This window comes from Schistocerca serialis, chromosome 1 (genome assembly GCF_023864345.2).
Source record: "Schistocerca serialis cubense isolate TAMUIC-IGC-003099 chromosome 1, iqSchSeri2.2, whole genome shotgun sequence".
NCBI lineage: Eukaryota > Metazoa > Arthropoda > Insecta > Orthoptera > Acrididae > Schistocerca > Schistocerca serialis.
In genome coordinates, this window is record NC_064638.1 from 796894778 (window position 1) to 796917618 (window position 22841).

The 22841-nt window shown below is 40.3% G+C and overlaps 1 protein-coding gene across 1 annotated transcript in view; it reads left to right on the forward strand.

The window, feature by feature from the left end:
- Window positions 1–22841, forward strand: part of LOC126483780 (ankyrin repeat domain-containing protein 17) — a 263557-nt gene that overhangs the window by 137103 nt on the left and 103613 nt on the right. Inside the window, exons 22-24 of the mRNA XM_050106941.1 lie at window positions 1379–1592; window positions 15098–15649; window positions 18040–18276. Of these exons, the coding sequence (XP_049962898.1) occupies window positions 1379–1592; window positions 15098–15649; window positions 18040–18276 (1003 nt within the window). The remainder of the gene's footprint in view (window positions 1–1378; window positions 1593–15097; window positions 15650–18039; window positions 18277–22841) is intronic.

The following is a 22841-nucleotide window of genomic DNA, read 5'->3' on the forward strand; positions in this document are numbered from 1 at the left end:
ATAATATTTGCTGCATATAAGTTTCTTGGATGGGATATTGCGAGTTTTAATAGCTCTTAGTTAAATTACCTATAAATGCTACATTTATGATTCGTGTCACTCATGCCACGTACTCTGGCAAGACCCCTATTTAAGGAAAAATATTTGGGTCCCTGGAAGTTCTATAATCCTTTCTCATTCTCTACTTCTCTTCTACCCTTTGCGCTCCTCCCTCACCTTCACCACATCCTTCAGATGCTGCACCTACCAACCTGCAGACCTGTGCCACCTCATCGCTGCACTCTCACGGCCAGCACTAGTATCTTCCCTCATATCTATCCTGCTATTCATCACCATCTTCACTGCATACATCTTCCATACACTCGCTTACATACCCCAGCTAAATTCCTGTTCATTTCTGATGTAGTTATAGTAGGGTCATAGTGCCTGGAGATGACAGTGGCCAAATGTGTTCTTCTGTGGATGTGTGTGTTTTCTATTTGTGGAGGAGGACAATAATATGAGAACTCAACATTCCTAGCAGTATTTTTGTGTCAGATTGTGACTGAGTCGTGCCGCTTATGGTGAGTAGCAATCCATCCTTTCCATATTGTTATTTCATCTTGGACTTCCCATTGCTCAATAAAACATTGAGGTTGAAGAAGTTAAAAATGAAATATGTCTGTTTACAGACAAATTTGACGTCCCATTACACAATAGTAGTACAAACTGTTGTAAAGACAAACTGAAATTTACTGCTACTTTAAGTAAATCTAGCTACTTGCATTGTTACATTGAGTGGAACTGCCACCAGTTTATTACCCAGAAGTCAGTTTGCTGCTGACTCTCAAATATCCTGTTTGTCAATGAACACTAAGTAGTGACATGTGAAATTTGAATTAGTTTCTGGTATAGAAGTTTATAAAAAATTGTGAAAAATAAGCACATATCAAAAATAATAAAGATTAATTATCCAGAATATAGAAAAGCATATACATGTAGCATATGAGGTGACAGTATTATTTCACAGCATTATTTGCCAAATATTGTAGTAGTAGTAGTAGTAGTAGTAGTCTTTTTTTTTTAAATAATGAGACTTCAGTTTTATGCAAATACATGGAACATACGTTTCACACCTCGACTGCGTTAAATTCTTGTGTATTTAATATTGAGAGGCTCTCACATTTTGTATAGTGTACTATAGTGCACACGTGCAAGTGTCTCTGTGAGACGCGCGCGCGCGCGCACACACACACACACCACACACACACACACACACACACACACACACACACACACACACAGTGTTTCTATTGAAGCCTAAAAGCTGGATGTAATTAAAAGTGGCTGTGTTAGGTTATTCATTGTGGTGTAAATAGTGAATTATATTGGATTGCAGGTGCAGCATGGGTCTGGGCTGCACCTGCAGTATCAACAGTATCAGCTCACAACTGGTCTTCACGTGGCAACAAGTGGTGTCCAGTCACTCGAAGTCACTGGTGGGATCCAGATCACAGGGTCAGCTGCAACTCCTCTGCAGACAACGCAAATACTAAATCCCAGATTAGGTTCTGCCTTTCAGTCACAACTGCTGTTGCAGACACCACAACTAGGTAAGATTTGCTTTAGTTTGTGTAATTCAAAGGGTGGAAAACATGATGGTTAATTCTTTTGCAAGGCAGTTGCAAGATACATGCACATGTGTCAAATTAATTTGGGTTTAACAGTTGCCTGCTCACTTGAACGTGAGACTGCTAAATAAATTTTTGATAATTATTGTTAATTATTGTAACAAATACCAAGTATGACTGGTTATCTACAAGTGGTACAGAAATCAGGCTGGAGTTATGAGTGGAAAGGTTTGAAAAGGAGGCAGTAGTTGAGAAGAAAGGGAGACTAGTTTGCAGCCTATCCTTCTGTCATTTAATTTGAACATTGAGCATTGAAACCACGGAGAAATTCAGAAAGTAAGAGGGCTATTCGGAAAGTAGGGAACGTTTCCATTGACGCCACTAGGCGTGCGCTGATCACTTATATTTTGGTATGTGTGTGCTCGGCAGCTCAGTCGGCATCCATCTGTGGCATGCGGTAACGTCTCTGCACGTCTGGTTTTTTCGATATTCGAATTTGAAATGTTTGCTGCAATCAAAAACTCCGCCAGATGTGCAGTCTGTGGTATGGTTTTTGTTGGCAAAAACCTAAAACCTATAGAAATTTATTGTGAACTGTGCGACGTGTGTGGAAACAACGTAATGAGTGAATGTTCCATCTGGAAATTGTGCGTTCGGTTTAAAAATGGCCTAACCAATGTTCAGGATGAAGAGAAGAGTGGATGCCTGAGCGTTGTGTCTGATGATTTTGTCACTAAAGTTGATGAAACGATTCGTGAAAACCGTCGCTTCACCCTAACGGAACTTTTGCTTTCTTTTCCACAAGTTTCATGGACTTCGTTGTTTGAAATTCTCTCAAAAGCTATGCTGCCACAATTTGTGGAAGATGGTGCCCAAAATACTTACAGAGCCCCAAATACTTACAGAGCACCATAAAAAGAACAGCGAATGGAGGAAACGTTAACATTTCTGGAGGCCTACCACAAATATGGTGATTCATTACTGGATAGACACGTCAATTGCGAGACAAAATTACAGTCCATGGAATGTGGGCACACAAGGTCCTCCCCAAAAAACAAGAAAATGTTTGCAAACCATGTCAGCAAGGAAGTTGATGGGTACAGTGTTTTGGGATAGGCATGGTTTGCTTCTTATTGATTTTCTCGAAACGTGGAACAATCATAAATTCTGTCTGGTACTGTCAAACTTTGCACGGCCTTAGAAGAGTAGTTAAAAACAAACTCCGAGGAAAGCTAATGTCCAAAATTTTGTTTTTGCACGACAATGCCCAACCTCACACGGCAATCTGCACTAAAGAACTCCTTAATTCATTCAAATGGGGAATTTTCACTCACCCGTCCTACAGCCCCGATCTTGCACCAAACAACTTCCACTTATTTCCCAAGATGAAGAACAGGCTTGCAATGCAGCGCTTTGATGACGACACGGAACTCCATGTGGGCGTGACTCACTGGCTGAAGTCTCGGGTGGCAGAATTTTATGACGAAGGTCTTTCAAAACTTGTCCAGTGCTATGGTATGGTACGTGCCTCAATGTGTTTGGTGATTATGTGCAAAAGTAGTACATCAATCGCTCTTTCCGGTGCATATAATAAAATGTATTTCTTGTACTTAGGGAACATTTTGGCATTAAAAAAAAAAAAAAACTATTTCCTGAATAGCCCTCGTATATAAAAACGACGGTGAGAAGAAATAGACATAAAGGTTCACCCCCCCCCCCCCCCCACCCACCCACCGTGCACACACACACATACAAATAAACAGGGACAGGTTAAAAAAATACTTAGAAAGCCTTGGTTTCTTGCATAAAGCCTTGGTTTCTTGCTATGTTGTTGTATTTGTTCCATGACCTAATTATAAAACTTTGTAAATTTTGTCATGAGACAGTCCAAGAAATAAATGTATATTGATAGAAAGCGTGTGTCCCTAAGGTTTTAGAGAAACAACTTATGCTCTGTCCTACCTTGTGTTGCATGTTGTCTTGCATTGTATTGGGTGTAGTGTTTTGAAAATGAACTGGACAAGAAGCAAGGAATACTGACTTGTCACACTTTGAGCTAGAGGAATGCCTGTGGAATGTATGAAGTGCCATTTACAGAAATAATGAAATTAAACAAAGGTCACAGAAAGTTGCTGTGTTGCTAAGCACCAACAGCAGTGAGTGGTGGTGGGTGGGGGACTGACGCCTTTCGTAGTGTAGTAGAGTCGTGAGAAAAGAAAATCTGAAGATAAACAAGAAATATGGAAATTTTATAGATTCGTTCTATAAACCAAAGTGGTTTGGTTTTGATAGTTTGCAATTCTGGATGAAATTTAGTAAGGAAACAGCAAGGTTGCAAGTTCATATTATTATTATTATTATTTTCACTATCAGTAGTTCACCTATAAGCGACATTTTAACACTAGAATGATAGAAGAGGTCAAAATGACACCTGTCATACTTTTTCCTTCAATGTCGTACCCAATTGTTTTACTTCCTCTATGAAATCATAAGACCTTTCCTAACCTTTTCTCCTCTTTGCAGTGCTGTATTAGGATTTACATATTATTATTATTATTATTATTATTATTATTATTATTATTATTATTATTGATTTGATAGACCTAGAATGGGGAAGGGGTCACTTTGACACTGCTGTAGTTTGTCTTGTGTATATACATAAACAATCAGTGAAACAGCAAATTGTTGCAGCTGGCCATGTGCACTTTCTGTCAGTCACAGTTGATATCAGATCATTCAGGTAACATCCTTTGTCCACGACACATTTTTGAACATGTCTCATTAGTGTGGGTTTTATGCTGAAGAAATGTTACATCTTGTAGACAAGTCCGATGTTGGATCAGAAACTAACTTCACTGATGTAGGTGAGGATTTTGGACCAGAGACAAGGGAAGAAGACGACATTGTAAAAGAGAAGGGATTAGTAGATAAAGATTCAGATGTTGGTATACATCGATCTTCAGCTCATCATTCACAGCAGGCCAAATGGAATGCTGCTACGAAGATGGTTCCCAAGGTTGGAACCAAGTGGGAGATTCCCTATTTTTCATCTTCCAATTCATGCAAGGAAGTTGGTTGTGAAAGTTTTAAAGGAGTTAGAAGGCCTCTATGCGTAAGTTTGCCCATAAATAGAGGACTTTGTCATCAGTGCATTCCATCTTATTTTTGACAAACGATACCATCCATGTCTCGTGAGATAATATGAAGAATGAAATGCTTGGAAATTACTACAAAGAATAATTTGACCGTGTCTCTCAAGGACCTGGAAAATGGAAAAACTGATAGCAATCACATACTCAGTGTGACATTTGTATAAAAGATATATCTGTGAATGAACTTAGGGTCGAATGAACTTGGGGTCTCATTCTTGGGAGCCTAGTTTTATCCTCGATGTCATGCTGAGGGATAGATTTCAGGACCTTCTCTGGTTTCTCCCTTTCGTTGAAAAATCCGCCTGAGCTGAACGCATGTCATCCAACAAATTAGCTCTTGGGCCGGAAATTCAGTGAAAGTCTCAGAAAAAAGTACCCATTCTTACTACCTTGGAGAAAGTATAACCATACTGGAGCAATTATTACCGAACAAAACAAGATACAGGTCCACTCGGCTCATGCGTAATAAATATGATCTCAGATTCTGGATTGCCGCCAACAATGAGACAAAGTACGTTAGTAAGGCTTTCCCACATCTCAGAAGAAGACAAAAAGTCTGAGGAAGTTAAGTAGGGACTACTTCATTCTGCATCTTGCGGAGCCATTTGTAAATCAAGGAAAGAGTATGATAAGAGAACTTTCTCACATCCCCTTAACTCGCTAAAAAGCTCAAAGAAGAAAGAAAAAAAAAATACTTCAGGCAAAGAACAAGAAGTGCCTTGAAATAAACTCCTGAATCATCCTGCTGCAATCTGGCAACACGGATTCCACCATAACTATATACCAAGGAAAGAAGGATAAAAATGTGAGTTTTCTGAGTACACTGCATGCTGAAGTAGCAATAAGGAAAGAAGAAATCTGTAACCGTAACATTCCTAAATGCAACAGAGTATGAAGTGGAGATAGTTGATAAAATGACCTGTAATTATATGGGGTGGCAAAGTTAAAAAAGGCCCTGTGTTACACCGAATGTGATATTTGAAACTATCGGTGTGTTGTTGTTGTTGTTGTTGTTGTTTCCTAATTCTAAGGTGGCACTTGAGAGGAGTCATATAATGTCAAGTGGTGGTTTAGTGATCTGCTGTGTTTTCAGTTGTACGTGTTAAGAATACAGTTCTGCAGAATGCATTTTTCATTTGAACAAACAATGTTTACTGTTTAAATATTTTAGGATGTAAATCATTTAAAACATTAAATGAAAGTTTCCCAATAAAATATCCAGAGACGGCTGCTCTGGCAAAAAGTATTGTGCAGAGAAAGTGATCACTAAATTTAGAGCCAATGCCGAACGTAACTGTGTAAAGCAAGTTTGTTTTCTGGAAAATATTGAAAGTAAGAGTGATGCAAGCATTACAACCTGCAGATTAAGCACAAGGACAACACTATTGTGAATGGTTACTCACGCATCTCCTGATGGTTATCTGGATCCATATCTTTACTTCAACTCAAATGAAGCATGGTTTCACCTTGGTGGGTACGCGAACTCTCAAAATACACGCTATTGGTCAACAGACAATCTCGGGGAATGCTTTGAAGTGCCTCTGCATGATATGAAAGCTGGCATTTGGTGTGCAGTTTAAAGTTTCAAGCCAACGGATTGTAGACCACATGCTCTTCAATAGCATCGTGAACTCTCACGTGTATGTATCATAGTAGTTGCAACCATTCGTAGTACAGTGAACAGAGGAAGAAAGAGTATGCATTTTTGCAACAGGATGGTGCTATGGCGCATACTTCATTTTTTCAGTGTCATATGTCCATGAAGCTTTCAGAGAAGAATGTAAAGTTTCTTCAGGTTTATGGCCTGCCAGATCGCCTGATCTTTCTACCCGAGAGTTTTATTTGTGGGGTAATTTAAAGGGTAAAATATAATGTAACAACCCACATACAATTCGAATTAAAAACAAACATTTGCAGCGCAATTACGGAAATCACACCAAATGAATTGGTAAAAGTTCATAGAAACATAATGAGACATGCTGAATTGGGTATCGAAGTTTATGGTGGAAAATTTTCAGCACATCCTGTGAATTATTGACCTGCTGAATGCTCAGTACATTCAGGGTGTATACGACCCAGGACAACTGGGAAATCCAAGAAAAACCCGGGAATATTTTATTTGGGAGAAAACTGGGAAAAACCTGAGAATTTTTTTAGAATTCTGAGAATTTTTCATTGTTTTAGTTTTCAGTTGAATTTTTGTAGTTTTGTCTGGTAAGAACCGATACTCTAACAAAGGATATTGCTGCATCCCGCTGCTGCAGAATAACACTGCAACAATAAAACATGAACGAGGGAAAAAACGAAAATAAAACTTTTGTTGCAAATGAAATGTGCCACATACAACAACAAAATGCAGTACTCTTACAAGTGTCTGCCAACAGCAAAATGTGTCAAAGGCTCTAAGAAGACTATGCAATGATTCGTAACAACAAATTGCCCCCGATGAGCGTGACATCACAACTGTTTACATTAGATTCATTCGATCAGTTGCAAGCGGGCTCATGCGCATACACAGTTGAGTCGTGCATTAGTAGTACCTTCTCCCACTTCTGGCTACAGAAATGTGGCTGTAAGCTATATAAGCAGTAGCAGCAGTAAGCAGCCAGATGATAACCAGAAAAATTTTACTGGTGCACCCAAGCTGCCAGATGCCTATGTGCACAGCAGTCCTGGGCCTCTGGGCCAGGGGGGGCAAACCATGGTGTCTGCCCTGGGCGGCAGTTTCAGGGTGGGGTTGCCAAATTCATATTCGTGAGGAAAAAATCTTACCTCACAAAGCCTAGCATTCAGCGCACGTTGGTCTATTGACAGTTCATAGGATTTTGAAACACATCCTATTTGATATTTTTGAATACATTCTAAGTTGATATCTGAATGAATCATAAATTGATTTTTGAATGTGTGCTTAGTGTACATGGTGTCTCTGCCAGAGGAATCCCAGTCGCATCTAGAAATTAACTTTCCTGCATACAAAAGGGGACAGGGCTATATGAGCTGAGCGGAATAAAGCCGAACGGATGAATGCCAATCTGCTATGTGGTTGACTGGGTTTGCAAATGATGAGCTTTGTTATAATTACTAGCGAAATCCATAGATTCAGACTACCAGAATGGAAGTAAACGATGAAAAGGAATAACAGATTATGTATTACCTTCTCAGTGTATACAAGAAAATCAAATTTTGACAGAAAACTTTTGGCCAGATCACTACGCTTGTAAGTGCCAAAAGTACAGACCCCGACTAGCAGCCGCCACGTAAGTTCAATTCTGGCAGTAGCGCAGAAGGGGCGTTATACGAACACTTAATAATGCCCAACTGGAGAATAAATGCGGGATAACTAAACTGGTGATTGTGGCAGGGTTAGTGAAGTTGTGATTCTGGCAGGGTTAGTGAAGTTAACCAGAGAATTAGTCTTGACACTGACAGGAATAGTACAGAACCAGTGATGACAAGATTGATTGTTAGAACGAGGAAGGAGAAGAAATGCTGACATCACACAAATCATGGAAGAATTTGAAGATTCCAAATTTATTCACAAATTTCATACTACTACTTTTTGATCTCGTGCTTGAGAAGCTGGAACGTATGAATGAAGTGTGAAACTATTTCCTAACACAAAGCTTTTTGCTTTTAGAAGGCCTAATAGGCATGTGATGTTGGTGCTTCATGAATTATATTCTGTCGTGCTATAGAAATGACCATTTGTGACAAAACGGTCTCGTTTATTTGGTGTGTGTTAAAAGTGCTGCAATATTAGATACGCCTATTTCGTTTCATCTAGCAGACAGTGACAAAATAAACATAATCAGATCAAGAAATCACACCAATCTTGGGTACTATTTGTATTGATAGCTTTTTCAGTATTAGACAATGACATTTCGATTTTTCATATAGCAAAACGTTTGATGAGCTTTGATGAGGTTATAGATACTTTCACAGAAAGGAAAGCTTGCTGTGTAAAGCTGTAGTAAGATCAGAGATAAAAGAAATGGTTTTATGTACCCTATATTTAATTTTATGTCACACAAAACAGCAAGTTTTTAGCTAATAGACAGGATGTCAAACCGGCCGACTGGGGGCAGGAGAGGCTCCACAGGAAATTTTAGTTTCTAATGTCATGAATATAATTTGATGGCATCCATTACAAAATATACATGTTTGAATCCATAGAGTGAAATACAGTGATGTGTGACAGAAAAATGGTGTGTGAAGAGGTGTGGCACTGCCACTTGGGACACTTATGACCAAATAACAGGTCTACCATTTTCTCGAATGTATATGTTTTACGTATCAGACTGTTTGGAAAGATTTGTGCTACAAAATGAATATTTTTGAAAAGTTGATTTTTAAATTTAGGTTTCCTATCTCAAACACTTACGGGAGGGGGTGTCGGAAATGTCGTAGATCTGGGGCAGATGCACAGAGCAGTGAGAGTTGTAGTGGGAAGGTGGATAGTCTCTACGTGACCTGTGTTTATATTTAGTGATTTTGCTGTTTCCTCTTCCTTTACTGCTCTCACGTCATATGGAAACAAAATGGATTTCTGTGTCCGGGAACTATCAAGTGAATTAAAATACGTTCACATAATTACAGAAGTTTCAGATCTTATTTTATTTCCACTTTTCTGACAGTCAAGCATTAATCGCCTTGCTTAACATTGAAGTTATTTTCGTCGGTTTGCTAAAGAAATTTGACTTTCATTAATGTTTACTGTGATGCAGTCAATTTATTTGTAATGAAGTGTTTTAATTCCATGCTATTGGCTAGTTTCAGCTGTTCATTGCATTCCACGTGCAAATTTTCATCTTCTAGCACGTATAGCATTATGCTGTAATAAAGAACCAAACATGAGATAATACAGTACTGGTACTCAAAGAAAATTTACATCCCAAAAACCACTCTGAAAAGCTTAATATCAGGTCATGGCCTACTTCATTGTGAATCAGGACATGCGAATGTGCACTAAGACGAATTATGCATTTTAGTATGGTTCATGAAATTCCAATGCTCTTGGAGTATCCTTTGATGTCTTGTTCCTTTTATGACATAATGCAAGATCTTTTAAAGTTTTACACGTGAGAACATACGGGCTTCCTATGTCGCCGTAGCTGCGCAAGCGCAATGACGCCTATTATCTGGTGCTCTCTGGCAATTGCTGAAACAAACCTATTTCTGACAGATCGTGGGAAAATATTGCGATTGGTAGTTAGAATTTTTTTCAAAGTAAATTTCCTTTTATGCAAGATGAACTGTGTGTGAGATTGTACGATGAATTTCTTAAATTGCAGAGCATTTGACTCTCATTCAATAAGCAACTCTTTGAGGCTGAGCCATTTATAAGAATTTTGGGCCCAGAAGATAAGACATTTATTTCGTTATCAAACATTTTACTGGCACATTTGTGTGATGTATCTTAAAGTGTAACACGCGCAAGAAAGATCAACATTATATGTGAAAGCTTATCACTTATTGTGATGCAGCGTATACACAATGCGTGTAGCATAGAGCATGTACTACAGAGAACTGATCCGGCAAGGATACAACTGTTCTCGCTGCAGTAGGGTAGCGATATTATTCAGATGTGAGCCAGTGGTTCTATGTCCCCACAAACCTTAGAGACCAATATTATATGTGAAAGCTTTGCTTTTCGTTTAGCAACGCTATGTATATTAATTTAAACCATCAACTTTTCCTATTTGTGTGTTCATGCTACTTAACAGCGACGTTGCTGTTGGCTGAGTACATCAAGTGTCCTATATTCTGAACATCTGCTGTCATCGGCTGGCGAGATCACGTAACATGAGCTGTGACTGGTTTGCAAAAGCGCATCGCAATTTCAGTTTCAATGCCTCAAAAAGTAACATGCGGCGTTTTGTGGAATTCGCATTTATTCTTTCATAATACGAAAATGTGCAGCGTACATGCTGCTGCACATCAAAGATCTCTCCAAAAGGTGCCCCCCCCCCCCCCCCCCCCCCCCCCCCAGCCCCGCTGAGTTTCGTTTACTGAAGTGAAGTGCGAGAAATACTATGCCGGTGTATAAAGCCATAGCCTTTCAAAGGATTGATAACTTTTACAGTTTCGAGGGAAAGTATACTATCACGTAGCACGGTAAAAATGTATTTTCACCCGGGAGAAAATGTATTTTTAACCGGGAAATCTGGGAATTTTTTTACCCCCGTTGTGCATATACATCCTGTACATTGCTTTTCACAATAGTAATTTACCGATCTGTGCTCTGTATTTAATGAATGGGTGAATTATCTGTATGTTGTTCATAAGACAAGGGGCATCTTTTATTTTCACCACCCTGTACCTCAGAGATTGTATGTAGGAGATAGGTGATGCGTGTCATCACCACCTTGGGCATGGTGACAACAAATGCATAGGTCATAAACACAATAGTAGCAAGAAAATGAAGTGAAAGTAGTTAATGTTTCAGCTGACGCATGAATTCTTGGGAACAAAAGAGCAGGAAGAAGAACAGACAGGAGAGTATAAGAGACCAAAATCATCTGGAAAGTGGTGGAAGTGCTGAATTAGCCTCTGTAAAACCAACATGCAGAAAACGTGCATGTGATAGAGAAATCACCCATGCAAAGAGCATCTAGCAGATACCAGTGACTTGAGTAAAAAGTACAAGGCACTATGTGTAAAACGTGTGAATATAATAAATGTGTCTAGAAAGTTGTAAAAATAGTTAATATCTGAAACTCATTAGCGCAAGCGATGATAGATCGGTAAGATATTTTATTGTTGAAACATGTAATGTGTTAATTACCATGACAAATAATTATTGTTATAACTCACAAAAGGGATAGGGATTAACATCACTATAATAAAGTCCTTGTTTTTGTCAGTTATGAAGATATTTTATGTGTAATCAAACACCTGTTTCCGCTGTTTTAGGACTGTCATAAACTCCATTATTCTACTGTTAAAAACGTCTGCATATGGAATCCTTCCTTGGCTGCCAGCATAAGCATATAAAAAGTTGAAAAAGGCATCAACAACAGCAAACAGCACAATCCTAAAAATTACTCTACTGTAAAATTTGCTTCCTCTAGTAACAGGGCACTATAGGACAATATGCTTCCCATCAATTACTCCCACACAGTGGGGGAATACCTGGCTGAATATGCTTTTCTTTCTCATGCCATTCATCTTCTCTTGCGGGCATCTGAAACAAATAAATGTAGCTTCAGGTCCACAAGTGCTGCCATCTGATTATGGGGAGTATGTGGGTTCAGAAGAGCCAGCAAGGACACCTCCTCCACAAAAAGAGTGAAGAGGGGGCTGGAAGAAGCATCCCTTTAAACCAGGCTACAGTATTGTTACAAAATGTTCTGCAACAACAGCAGCAGCAGCAGCAACAACAAGAAGTAACTTCCGGAAATTCATCATGAGAAAATTTGGCGAGCTACTGCTGTACAAAAGGACGGTTACAATAACAATTTGACTCTCTCTCTTTGAGCCAGAGGTGAAGAGGAATAGAAATGAGAAGCTGGTAGTGGACTTCCATGTGGCACTAGGATCAACAGCAGCAGACTCCCCAGTCACATTTGTTCAACCTGCAAGTGACATTAGAGTTGTGCTTGTTGGCATTAGTGGTGATACAAAATAATTTTAATCTATGTATAAAAATAAATTGACTTTTCAGTTTTGTTAATGTAACTGAATTCTTCAGTCGAAGCTTCACAAACTGCTGGAACTATTTGAGATGTAGCTGGCTTTGAAATGTGGAATAAACATGCAAGGCTTTGACAGGCATCTTTCTTTGCCAAAAAATTAACAGCAAGTATTTGCTTCATATGAAATGCTTTTCTGAAATTCGTGTTTTTCTGTCAAACAACTGGTCCTCTAAAATTAGTCAGAATTTCAGAATCAGACGGCAACATCCGAGTGAAGTTAGGAAAATAGGAACCGTCCTCTAAATTCAGCTGTCACAGTACGTCATTACCATCAAGCCTTCTGTAGTATGTTTTTGTCCACCGATGGCAACTAAATCAATCTTAGTTTGCTTATTTTGTTGAATATTATTAATATAGCACCACGTATTATTAATTCATCCTCTTCCCATTTCATTGCATAGCTCTCGATGTGAATGCGCAGTGAGAAATGTTTGTTGCCAGTTCAGCTTAGTGCACAATACAAGTACGTATGTAGAAATAAGTGTCGCTAGTGTAGGCGGGGACACGAACAGTGGACATTTTAGTCAAAATTTCCAGTCTTGGTGGAACAGTGTTGCGAACAGATAAGTGATTGTAAACTCAGTGTAAATGTGGCTTGAAGTGAGCATGTTTTGTGCTGATACTATTTCTTATGTAAAGTTTAATAGCCCAGTCTCTTTTTAATACATCACAGTAATTAGAATGAGCTCTTTCAAAATGTTACAGTTTATTCTATATTCACAGTTGCAGGAAGATTAAGAGATTTCATATTCCAACAGGATAGTGCTCTGCTGCTATAGCAAACAGCATACAATTTCTTCTTGATTAGACATTGCCTCAGTACTAGGTAGGACATAGTAGACCCTGAGGCATGGCTGTGAATTCAAATCGAGGAGATCAGAACTTTATATTAGATAGGTTACTAGGACTCTCACTGACATAATGAAAGAAACTTTGGAATGGAGTGCAAAAATTGTAAACTTGGAACTGGATGTGGGATGAAAGATTAACACAGAGATCAAGAGGCTTTCATACAATAAGACTGGCTTGGAGAGTTCCATGTAACAAGTATTTTGATTGAAGAAGAATAATACACTTTTTTAAAATTATTATTGTTGTTTTGCGTTATTTATGCACTTCTTACTGCACAGTCTCAATGTTATACACTCCTGGAAATTGAAATAAGAACACCGTGAATTCATTGTCCCAGGAAGGGGAAACTTTATTGACACATTCATGGGGTCAGACACATCACATGATCACACCGACAGAACCACAGGCACATAGACACAGGCAATAGAGCATGCACAATGTCAGCACTAGTACAGTGTATATCCACCTTTCGCAGCAATGCAGGCTGCTATTCTCCCATGGAGACGATCGTAGAGATGCTGGACGTAGTCCTGTGGAACGGCTTGCCATGCCATTTCCACCTGGCGCCTCAGTTGGACCAGCGTTCGTGCTGGACGTGCAGACCGCGTGAGACGACACTTCATCCAGTCCCAAACATGCTCAATGGGGGACAGATCCGGAGATCTTGCTGGCCAGGGTAGTTGACTTACACCTTCTAGAGCACATTGGGTGGCACGGGATACATGCGGACGTGCATTGTCCTGTTGGAACAGCAAGTTCCCTTGCCGGTCTAGGAATGGTAGAACAATGGGTTCGATGACGGTTTGGATGTACCGTGCACTATTCAGTGTCCCCTCGACGATCACCAGTGGTGTACGGCCAGTGTAGGAGATCGCTCCCCACACCATGATGCCGGGTGTTGGCCCTGTGTGCCTCGGGTCGTATGCAGTCCTGATTGTGGCGCTCACCTGCACGGTGCCAAACACGCATACGACCATCATTGGCACCAAGGCAGAAGCGACTCTCATCGCTGAAGACGACATGTCTCCATTCGTCCCTCCATTCACGCCTGTCGCGACACCACTGGAGGCGGGCTGCACGATGTTGGGGCGTGAGCGGAAGACGGCCTAACGGTGTGCGGGACCGTAGCCCAGCTTCATGGAGACGGTTGCGAATGGTCCTCGCCGATACCCCAGGAGCAACAGTGTCCCTAATTTGCTGGGAAGTGGCGGTGTGGTCCCCTACGGCACTGCGTAGGATCCTACGGTCTTGGCGTGCATCCGTGCGTCGCTGCGGTCCGGTCCCAGGTCGACGGGCACGTGCACCTTCCGCCGACCACTGGCGACAACATCGATGTACTGTGGAGACCTCACGCCCCACGTGTTGAGCAATTCGGCGGTACGTCCACCCGGCCTCCCGCATGCCCACTATACGCCCTCGCTCAAAGTCCGTCAACTGCACATACGGTTCACGTCCACGCTGTCGCGGCATGCTACCAGTGTTAAAGACTGCGATGGAGCTCTGTATGCCACGGCAAACTGGCTGACACTGACGGCGGCAGTGCACAAATGCTGCGCAGCTAGCGCCATTCGACGGCCAACACCGCGGTTCCTGGTGTGTCCGCTGTGCCGTGCGTGTGATCATTGCTTGTACAGCCCTCTCGCAGTGTCCGGAGCAAGTATGGTGGGTCTGACACACCGGTGTCAATGTGTTCTTTTTTCCATTTCCAGGAGTGTATTTCCATACACCATAGATAAATAATTTATTACTTTGTAAATTGGTACTAAATTTGTTGTATGTTGGATTGTAGCATTTCCAGGACAAGCACTGCCTCCACCAGAATCTGGGTCAGAAGTTTCTGTGAGTTCGGGCCAATTGCAAACTCAAGCTCAACAACAGGCACAGGCATCTCAGCAGCTACAACAGCAACAGCAGCAGCAGCACCACCATCACCACCACCATCACCATCAACCACAAACGCAGCAGCAGCAACAGCAACAGCAGCAGCAAATACCATCACCCCAACAACAGCAGCAACCTCCACCACCACAGCAGCAACAGCAACACCATTCACAGCCATATGTGTTGCAGCAGCAGTGCTCTGCAGTGCAGGTCCAAGTTGCAACACAGACGCAGGCTACAAATGACAAAAAAGCAAGCGTTGCATCAATTTCTGTGCCTGTATCCACAACTGCTCCTGCTACTGCCGTTGCTGCTGCTCCCCCTCAGACAACAACAGGGAAAGGCAAGAAGTTAAGATATCCCCTCACATTACGCCAGCCACCAAATCAGCAAGGAACTGCAGCTGCTCCAGCATTTAGTTCGCAGAATATAAACTCCAGTCTAGAATGGTTTGAGAAAGGTAAGAATATAAGTGTCATATTGACATCTTGTTGAAAATTGTATGTCTTAGCATTTTGCTATTTAAATTTTAAAATATGTTCATAGTTATCTTTGCTGTAATAGATTAAGTTCCCTCACTCACACACACACACACACACACACACACACACACACACACACACACAAATATCAAGCTTTCGCAACCTGCGGTTGCTTCATCAAGAAAGAGTGAAGGAGAGGGAAAGACAAAAGGATGTGGGTTTTAAGGGAGAGGGTAAGGAGTCATTCCAATCTACCAATGCTTTCGTTTGGTAAGTTACATCATCTTTGTTTTTAGATATATTTTTCTCACAACCATGATCCCACCATCACTTCCATCTTACAGTTCAGTTCTTTCTCATATCTTTGGTCATATCTTTGTGCAAGACAGAATATACAATAAGGGTGATGTAAAAAACAACTAGCAGGTCCATAAATTGCAAAATAAAAATGGGAGAGCTACACTAGCAATGAAAATACTGAGAAATGCATCCGCCATGGAGTATATACAGGGATTTGAAATAATACAGACCGACAGATGGCATGAGTCAGAAATGAATTCTATTGTGATTATACAAAGACTGAGAACTTTTATTACAGTGGAAAGAAGAAAACTGTGGTTAGTCAATGAGAAACTTAAAAGTACCAATTAATGCAGCTGATTTCAAAAGGAAGCTAGATGGTTGAGAGGGAAAGACATGCCAAGGTAGTGTGGCTACAAAGTATCATCAAAGTGAACTGGCTTATAAACAGCTGGACACCTGAAACATACAGCAATGAATAAGGTGAGAATGTGTCAGCCAGATGGTTGCAAGCATCTGGTAAGGGATTGTATATGTATCAGGAGGAGGAGGAGGAGGAGGAGGAGTAATAATGAGAGAGAGAGAGAGAGAGAGAGAGAGAGAGAGAGAGAGAAAATCATATTGTGTGTACGCACATGCATCACTGAAATCTGAAAGGTGCATGTGTTCAGTGATGAACCATATATTCATTGATAATTGCTCTTCTGTTGAAGAGTGATCTGTGCTGATTGGTGTATAATATTCCATTCTTTTATATTTGAACTTTGACCATAAAACATTGAAGGCTCATTTTAAAAAGTTCCCATAACTATTGGGAAATAGAGAAGAGGTTGATTTTCAGTGCATCTAAAATAGTTTACTGTTGTGTTCTGTTTCCTTACACTGTATTGGAATTTACTGAACACTTGAAAAAGCAGAATAGATAATTCCCAGTAACCAGCACAATCTTTAAATGCTGCTAAATTGCTTCCATTCTCTATTGAAGAATGTTGAAAGCTCGGTGGAATATAGTAGTTAATTCAAAATTACCTATTCCTATTTGTTATCTTTATCTCAGAGATAATACAGGGCTATTCAAAAAGAAGGAACAGATTTCAATATTTATTGTTTCAAAAGAACATAATATAGAAACACAATGTTCCTGGAAAAAGAGAAGTTCAAATTTTTACACATTCACTGTAAGCACCATGTCTTACTTGACTAATGGCTTCATTTCTTGTGACACATGAAGCAATGGTTTCATTATCGAATTCACTGCTTCAACAGTGCGATGTCGCAGACGTTAAAGGGAGTCAGGCATAGTGGGGATAAAATCGCCATCTTTTATGTAACCTCACAGGTAAGTCACAAGGTGTGAGGTCTGGAGATCTGGGAGGCCACCCATGAAGAAGTTCCTCTTCTACTCCCCCTCTTTCAATCCAACGTTCTGGAATATTGTCGGTCATACTTATCGCCAGTGGTATCCCAGGTCTCCAGACCTTACACATTGTGACTTTTTACCTCTGGACTTTCGTAAAAGATGGCACTTTTGTCCACCCTCTGCCTGACACTCTTGAAAGTCTGCGACATTGCATTGTTGAAGCTGTGAATTTGATAACGAGAGACCACTGTTTTGTATGTGACAGGAAATGACACTGTTTTGATATTAGTCGTGTAATACATGGTACTCATATTGAATACATAAAAATTTATACTTTCCTCTTTCCATGAACATTGGAATTGTATGTCTATATTTTGTAGTTTGAAATCTGTTCCTTGTTTTAGAATAGCCCTGTACGTAAAAAGCATGAAGGCATTACTTTTGCCAAAACTGTCACACCAAAGGAAATTCTGCAGTACTACAGCAATCAGTTTTGCTTTTGAAAATGAGAAACATGTTAGTGTGCCCGAGTACAGTCATTTCAATTGTCTTTTCATTTCTAGATACCCCTCATAACACTACTAGCAATATTAGGGCATAGGCTAAACAACTTAAAGGCCATTACAAATTGTTTTGTTATTTGTAATGTTTGTGCTACCAATATGAAAAGTTTCTCAAAGTGATACAACTTAATTTACATTGTTTCAGGTGAGGTTGTGGCGCAAGAGTGTAATGGTGCATGTGTTTCGGGAGTAGCTGCAGCTTCAACAGCTATGGGGTCAAGAACAGCTTCTGGGGGCACACCTCAGTGCCCCCAAGCTCCTTTCTCCTGTATGGACGTTGATTCAGAGACTGATAGTAACCATGATACAGCACTAACGCTAGCCTGTGCTGGTGGTCATGAGGAACTCGTTGAACTGCTGCTTTCACGTGGAGCTGATATAGGTAAGTTAGTTACTTAATGTAAAACTCTTTTGGCAATAGTGTTTTTTTTTCCATCATTTCAGACAGTAATTATTTCTGTGTTACTGTAATGTTAGCGGCCATGTAGATTCACAAGAAACTTTTGAGAAAGCCATGAAGGATACATAATAAAGGCTATAACATCAGTGAAGGAAGAAATGTTGAATTATGCTTCACTAACTTTAAAATTACAGAGATACTACTGAGAAATATAATAATCATTTTTCTACAAAGTTAAAGAAGTGCATGGAGGGGCATATGGTCAGCACACTGCTCTCCTGGCGATTTTGCATACTTTCTGGACCGTGGAGTCACCACTACTTGTTAAAGTAGCTCCTCATTTAGCACCAAGAACTGAGTGCACACCATACCAGTCCTCCAAGCAAGGAAAAATGCTTGACAGAACAGGGAATCACATGTAAATCCTCTGCATGACAGCCATCTATGCTGATAACTATGGAGGGGAACTGATATCATTATTTACGTATTTCAATGCAGTCATTATAATCTCCTGTGCCCATACAATCATTAGCTTCTTAATTTTTGGAGCATTTATGTCTTTATTATGTAGAAGGTTGCTTTGACTGAGGTTGGTACTGAGGAATCCACGCCTTATCCATGGTAATGGTCTGCATTAGGAATTTAACTGTTTTATTGAAACACATGAAGTGCTGCATGGACATGCACATTTTGTTTCATTTGTGCTCTAGAGTCAATCCTTGAGGGATCGCACTAGACTTTTAAAAAAAGTTAGCAAATACTGAAATGAAATGCCTTACTCTTTGTGTATCAACATTTTCCAAAGACCTTGTTTTGATATCTTAAACATAAAAGGGCTATTTGGAATGTAAGGTCGAATAGGTCATGAACTGGAAACGACAGTGAAAAATCTGATGAAGCTTTGCGCAGATGTGGTGGGTGTTGTCCCTACAATGCCTGTGGATCACACAGTGTCACTCTTTCCGATTCTGAACACACAGTGAGCACATAAAGATACTAGAAGAATAGTGTCTCCTGCCAAGTACAGGTGCCCACTGCAGGGTTTTGGCTGATTTAATACAAAATTTGCTTGTCACCCTCCAAACAGCCCAGACTTGGTGCCCTCTGATGTTTCTCTCTGCTCAAAGGAGGCAACGTTTTGGCACAGACAACTCACTGCAGACCAGCATAGAGAAGTGGTGGAAGGCACATGCATCTGCCTTCTATGAAGAGGGTATTAGAAAGCTGGTACAGTGCTACAATGGATGTTGAAGTCAGCTGTGTAGAGAAGTAGCTGGAAGGTGTGGCAAACCATTGCAAATAAATAAGTTTCGATTTTCACTGTGGTTTACATTTCATGACTGATTAAATCTTACTTTCTGAATAGCAGTTGTGTTAAGAAATATCAGGGTTGGTTAGCTGTAGATAAGAGCTGCTGGACGTGCACTAGTCTGTTTTCAGTCAACTCCTAAGTGGTATGAAAGTACCTGTTAATGCAGTGTAGAATTAGATTCTGAGTGAGTTGATAAATGTCAGACAAAATTAAATTCAGCAAATTAAATATAAAATAGGAGGAAAACTTTAAGCTCAATACAGATTGGCGTGCTGCTACTATTTAAAACATATTTATTTCATATTGGAGTGAAGATTGGGTGTTCTTCCAGCTTTAAAAATAATTTAATACATTGGCTGCATTTATTATGCAGTATCATATGGCCCTTAGAGCACCAAATGTAAAGTATCTAAAAACCACATTTTGTTTCCTACTCCCGGCCTAGTGCAAGGCTTTAGATTTGATGCTAGTTCAGCAACTTGCATGTCAGTTCTTCTGGTATTTTATTCAGCAATTTGTCACTTGGTCTCATAAGCATGTGTGGACACTGTTCCAGGCCTTGCTGCCATGGGAAAGTCTGTAAAGTTTACCAGGAATCAAACCTAGGACCTCCACCGGACCGTGGGGGGCACCCAGAGCTGTGAAGTGTGACTGTATGATGATGAGAAATAATATAATTTTGTGACTTTATACCAGGTGTGGAAGTGTGAAACCGGAATTTCCCTATAGATGGTGCTAGCCATTCAGTGTAGGGCCTGAGAGACCGCATCTGCAGCACCATCTGCTTCCTGTAATGGCTCACGACGAATGTCAACATACAGTAACCCAAGTTTCATACATTGGTATCTGTTTCAAACCCATAAACATGCAGAGTTTTGTGTCTGTGAGATATGATATGCAGACAGCATTGGGTTTCTGTTATCATTTAAAGAAAACTGCTGTAGAATCTCATTGAATGCTTGTTGAAGCTTATGGATAACATGGTCTGGGGAAAACAGTGTTTTGAGTGGTTCAGAAAATTCAAAAGTGATGATATTGACATGAGAAACGACGAGTGTGGGGAAACCACCAAGAAGTTCGAAGACAACGAATTGCAGGCCTTATTAGATAAAGATGATACTAAAACACAACACTAACTCGCAGAGCAATTGAATGTGATGCAAAAAGCCACTTCTCTTTGGTTGAAAGCTGTGGGAAAATGGGTTCTGCATTAACTAAGTGAAAGACAGCAAATCAATCGAAAGACCACTTGTGAAATGCTGCTCGCCAGATACAAAAGAAACTGGTTTCTCCATCAAATAGTGACAGGTGATGAAAAATGGATATATTTTGAGAATACCAAATGTCGTAAATTGTGGGTGAATCTAGTAAAACCATTGACATCCACTGCGAGACTAAATCACTTTGGCAAGAAGAGGATGATCTGTGTTTCGTGAGATTGGAAAGGTGTCATCTATTATAAACTTCTAAAACCTGGTGAAACCATTAACACTGGTCATTACCAACAGCAAAAGATCGATTTAAATCGAGCATTACGTGAAAACTGACCATAATATGGAAAAAGGTGAGACAGGGCATTATCCTGGATCAGTATCACTATCACACATAGCAAAACGGGTCAGGGAAACAATCAAGGCATTCTGTTGGGAAATACTAGGGCATGCGACTTATTCTCCAGACTTGGCTGTGTCCAATTGTCATAAGAACTGTTTTGTGTGGCACTCATAGCCTGCCAGAGAGATAGGAGAGACATGTAAGTAGCAGTGGAGATTATTTTGAATAAAATATTGTTTGAAACTGACAAACAAGACGTGTAATTATTGGAATCAAATTGCAGTTTCGTACTGCTACATCTGGTAGTTTATTTATCATAAATGTCAGCCTGTGCAGTGAAGAAAACAGGAATCTGAAAATGTCATTTTCATTTGTGCATACCAAACCAAAAATGTTTACTAAAATAACTACTTCAAGAACAGGTGTAGCATCATTTTATACATGTAATCATCATTTTTAGGGTTCCACACTGCAATCAATAAAAATTGAACACTTGGAAGATCACTTTGTTGTCCTTCAGTTTGTCTGTCTGTCTGTCTGCCTGTTAACACCACTTTCTCAGAAACAGGTATCAGTTGAAACTTATGTCATATACTGAAGTCTGTGCCCTCTTGATGGTGTAAATAATTCAAGCGTCTGAGTCGATGCAGTCATAAGGTATGGCCACATATGTCACATTCCTGATACTCAGAAACACACTCATCAGCACATATAGGTTAACTATGTATATACTTAGGACTTAGTGGTCTAGCAGAATAGTGCACATCTGGAAATAGACATGTTGCAGGATCAAATCTGTCGAACCATGGACATTTCAGTATTTATTATAACCCAGCTGTCAGCAGTGAGGAGTCGCCAGAAACAACACATGGTTTGGGTTCCACATTAAACTGTTGGTCCTCTTTCCCCAGTTGGGGTAGGTTAAGGACATGCAAGTATTCAAGTTGGTGTCCAATAGAAAGAGTTGCACCAGGCCATTGAGCCACAAGAACTTATTATCTGTATAAATTAAGTTTATACATGACCCTCAGATATTGAGTCCTGTTCACACTTGCCCAGTTTTTTACATGTACAAAGTGTGACCAAAAAAGTAATGCAGTTGGCTGTTTCCTGATGCTTGTATTCGGGTGAGCGCTACCCCAACAGCGGGGAATGGCGGAGGGCGTATCAGCTTTCCAGCTCTGCCATCTGCTACGAGCTGAGAATGCATCAGTATGATGGTTTGCACAAACCCTTGTTCAAGGCTTTTCTCAATGTGCAAGATACGGTCAACTTTGGAGCAACGCTATTCCATCAAGTTTCGTTCAAAACACAAATACCTCTGGCTGAAACTTACAAAATGATTAAAGAAGCCCGTGGGGAGTCTGCCATGTCTTACTTGCAAATTTCCAGGTGGCTAAAACTGTTCAATGAGGGCCAGGAGGAGGTTACTGGTGAAGTCCACTCTGGATGACCACCAACAAGTCCAATGCACAATAAGGTGACCCTTGTGCTTGCCTTGCTGAATGCCAACAGACGTCGAGTATTTGGTGGCTAGCGGATGAGGTAAACATGTCATATGGGACTGTGTTTAACATCATTACCAATGATTTGTGCAGGCTTAAAGTGTGTTCCAAATTGGTTCCAAAAGTATTGAGTGATGACCAGAAGTGCAACCATTTGGAGAGCGTGACAGAACTTG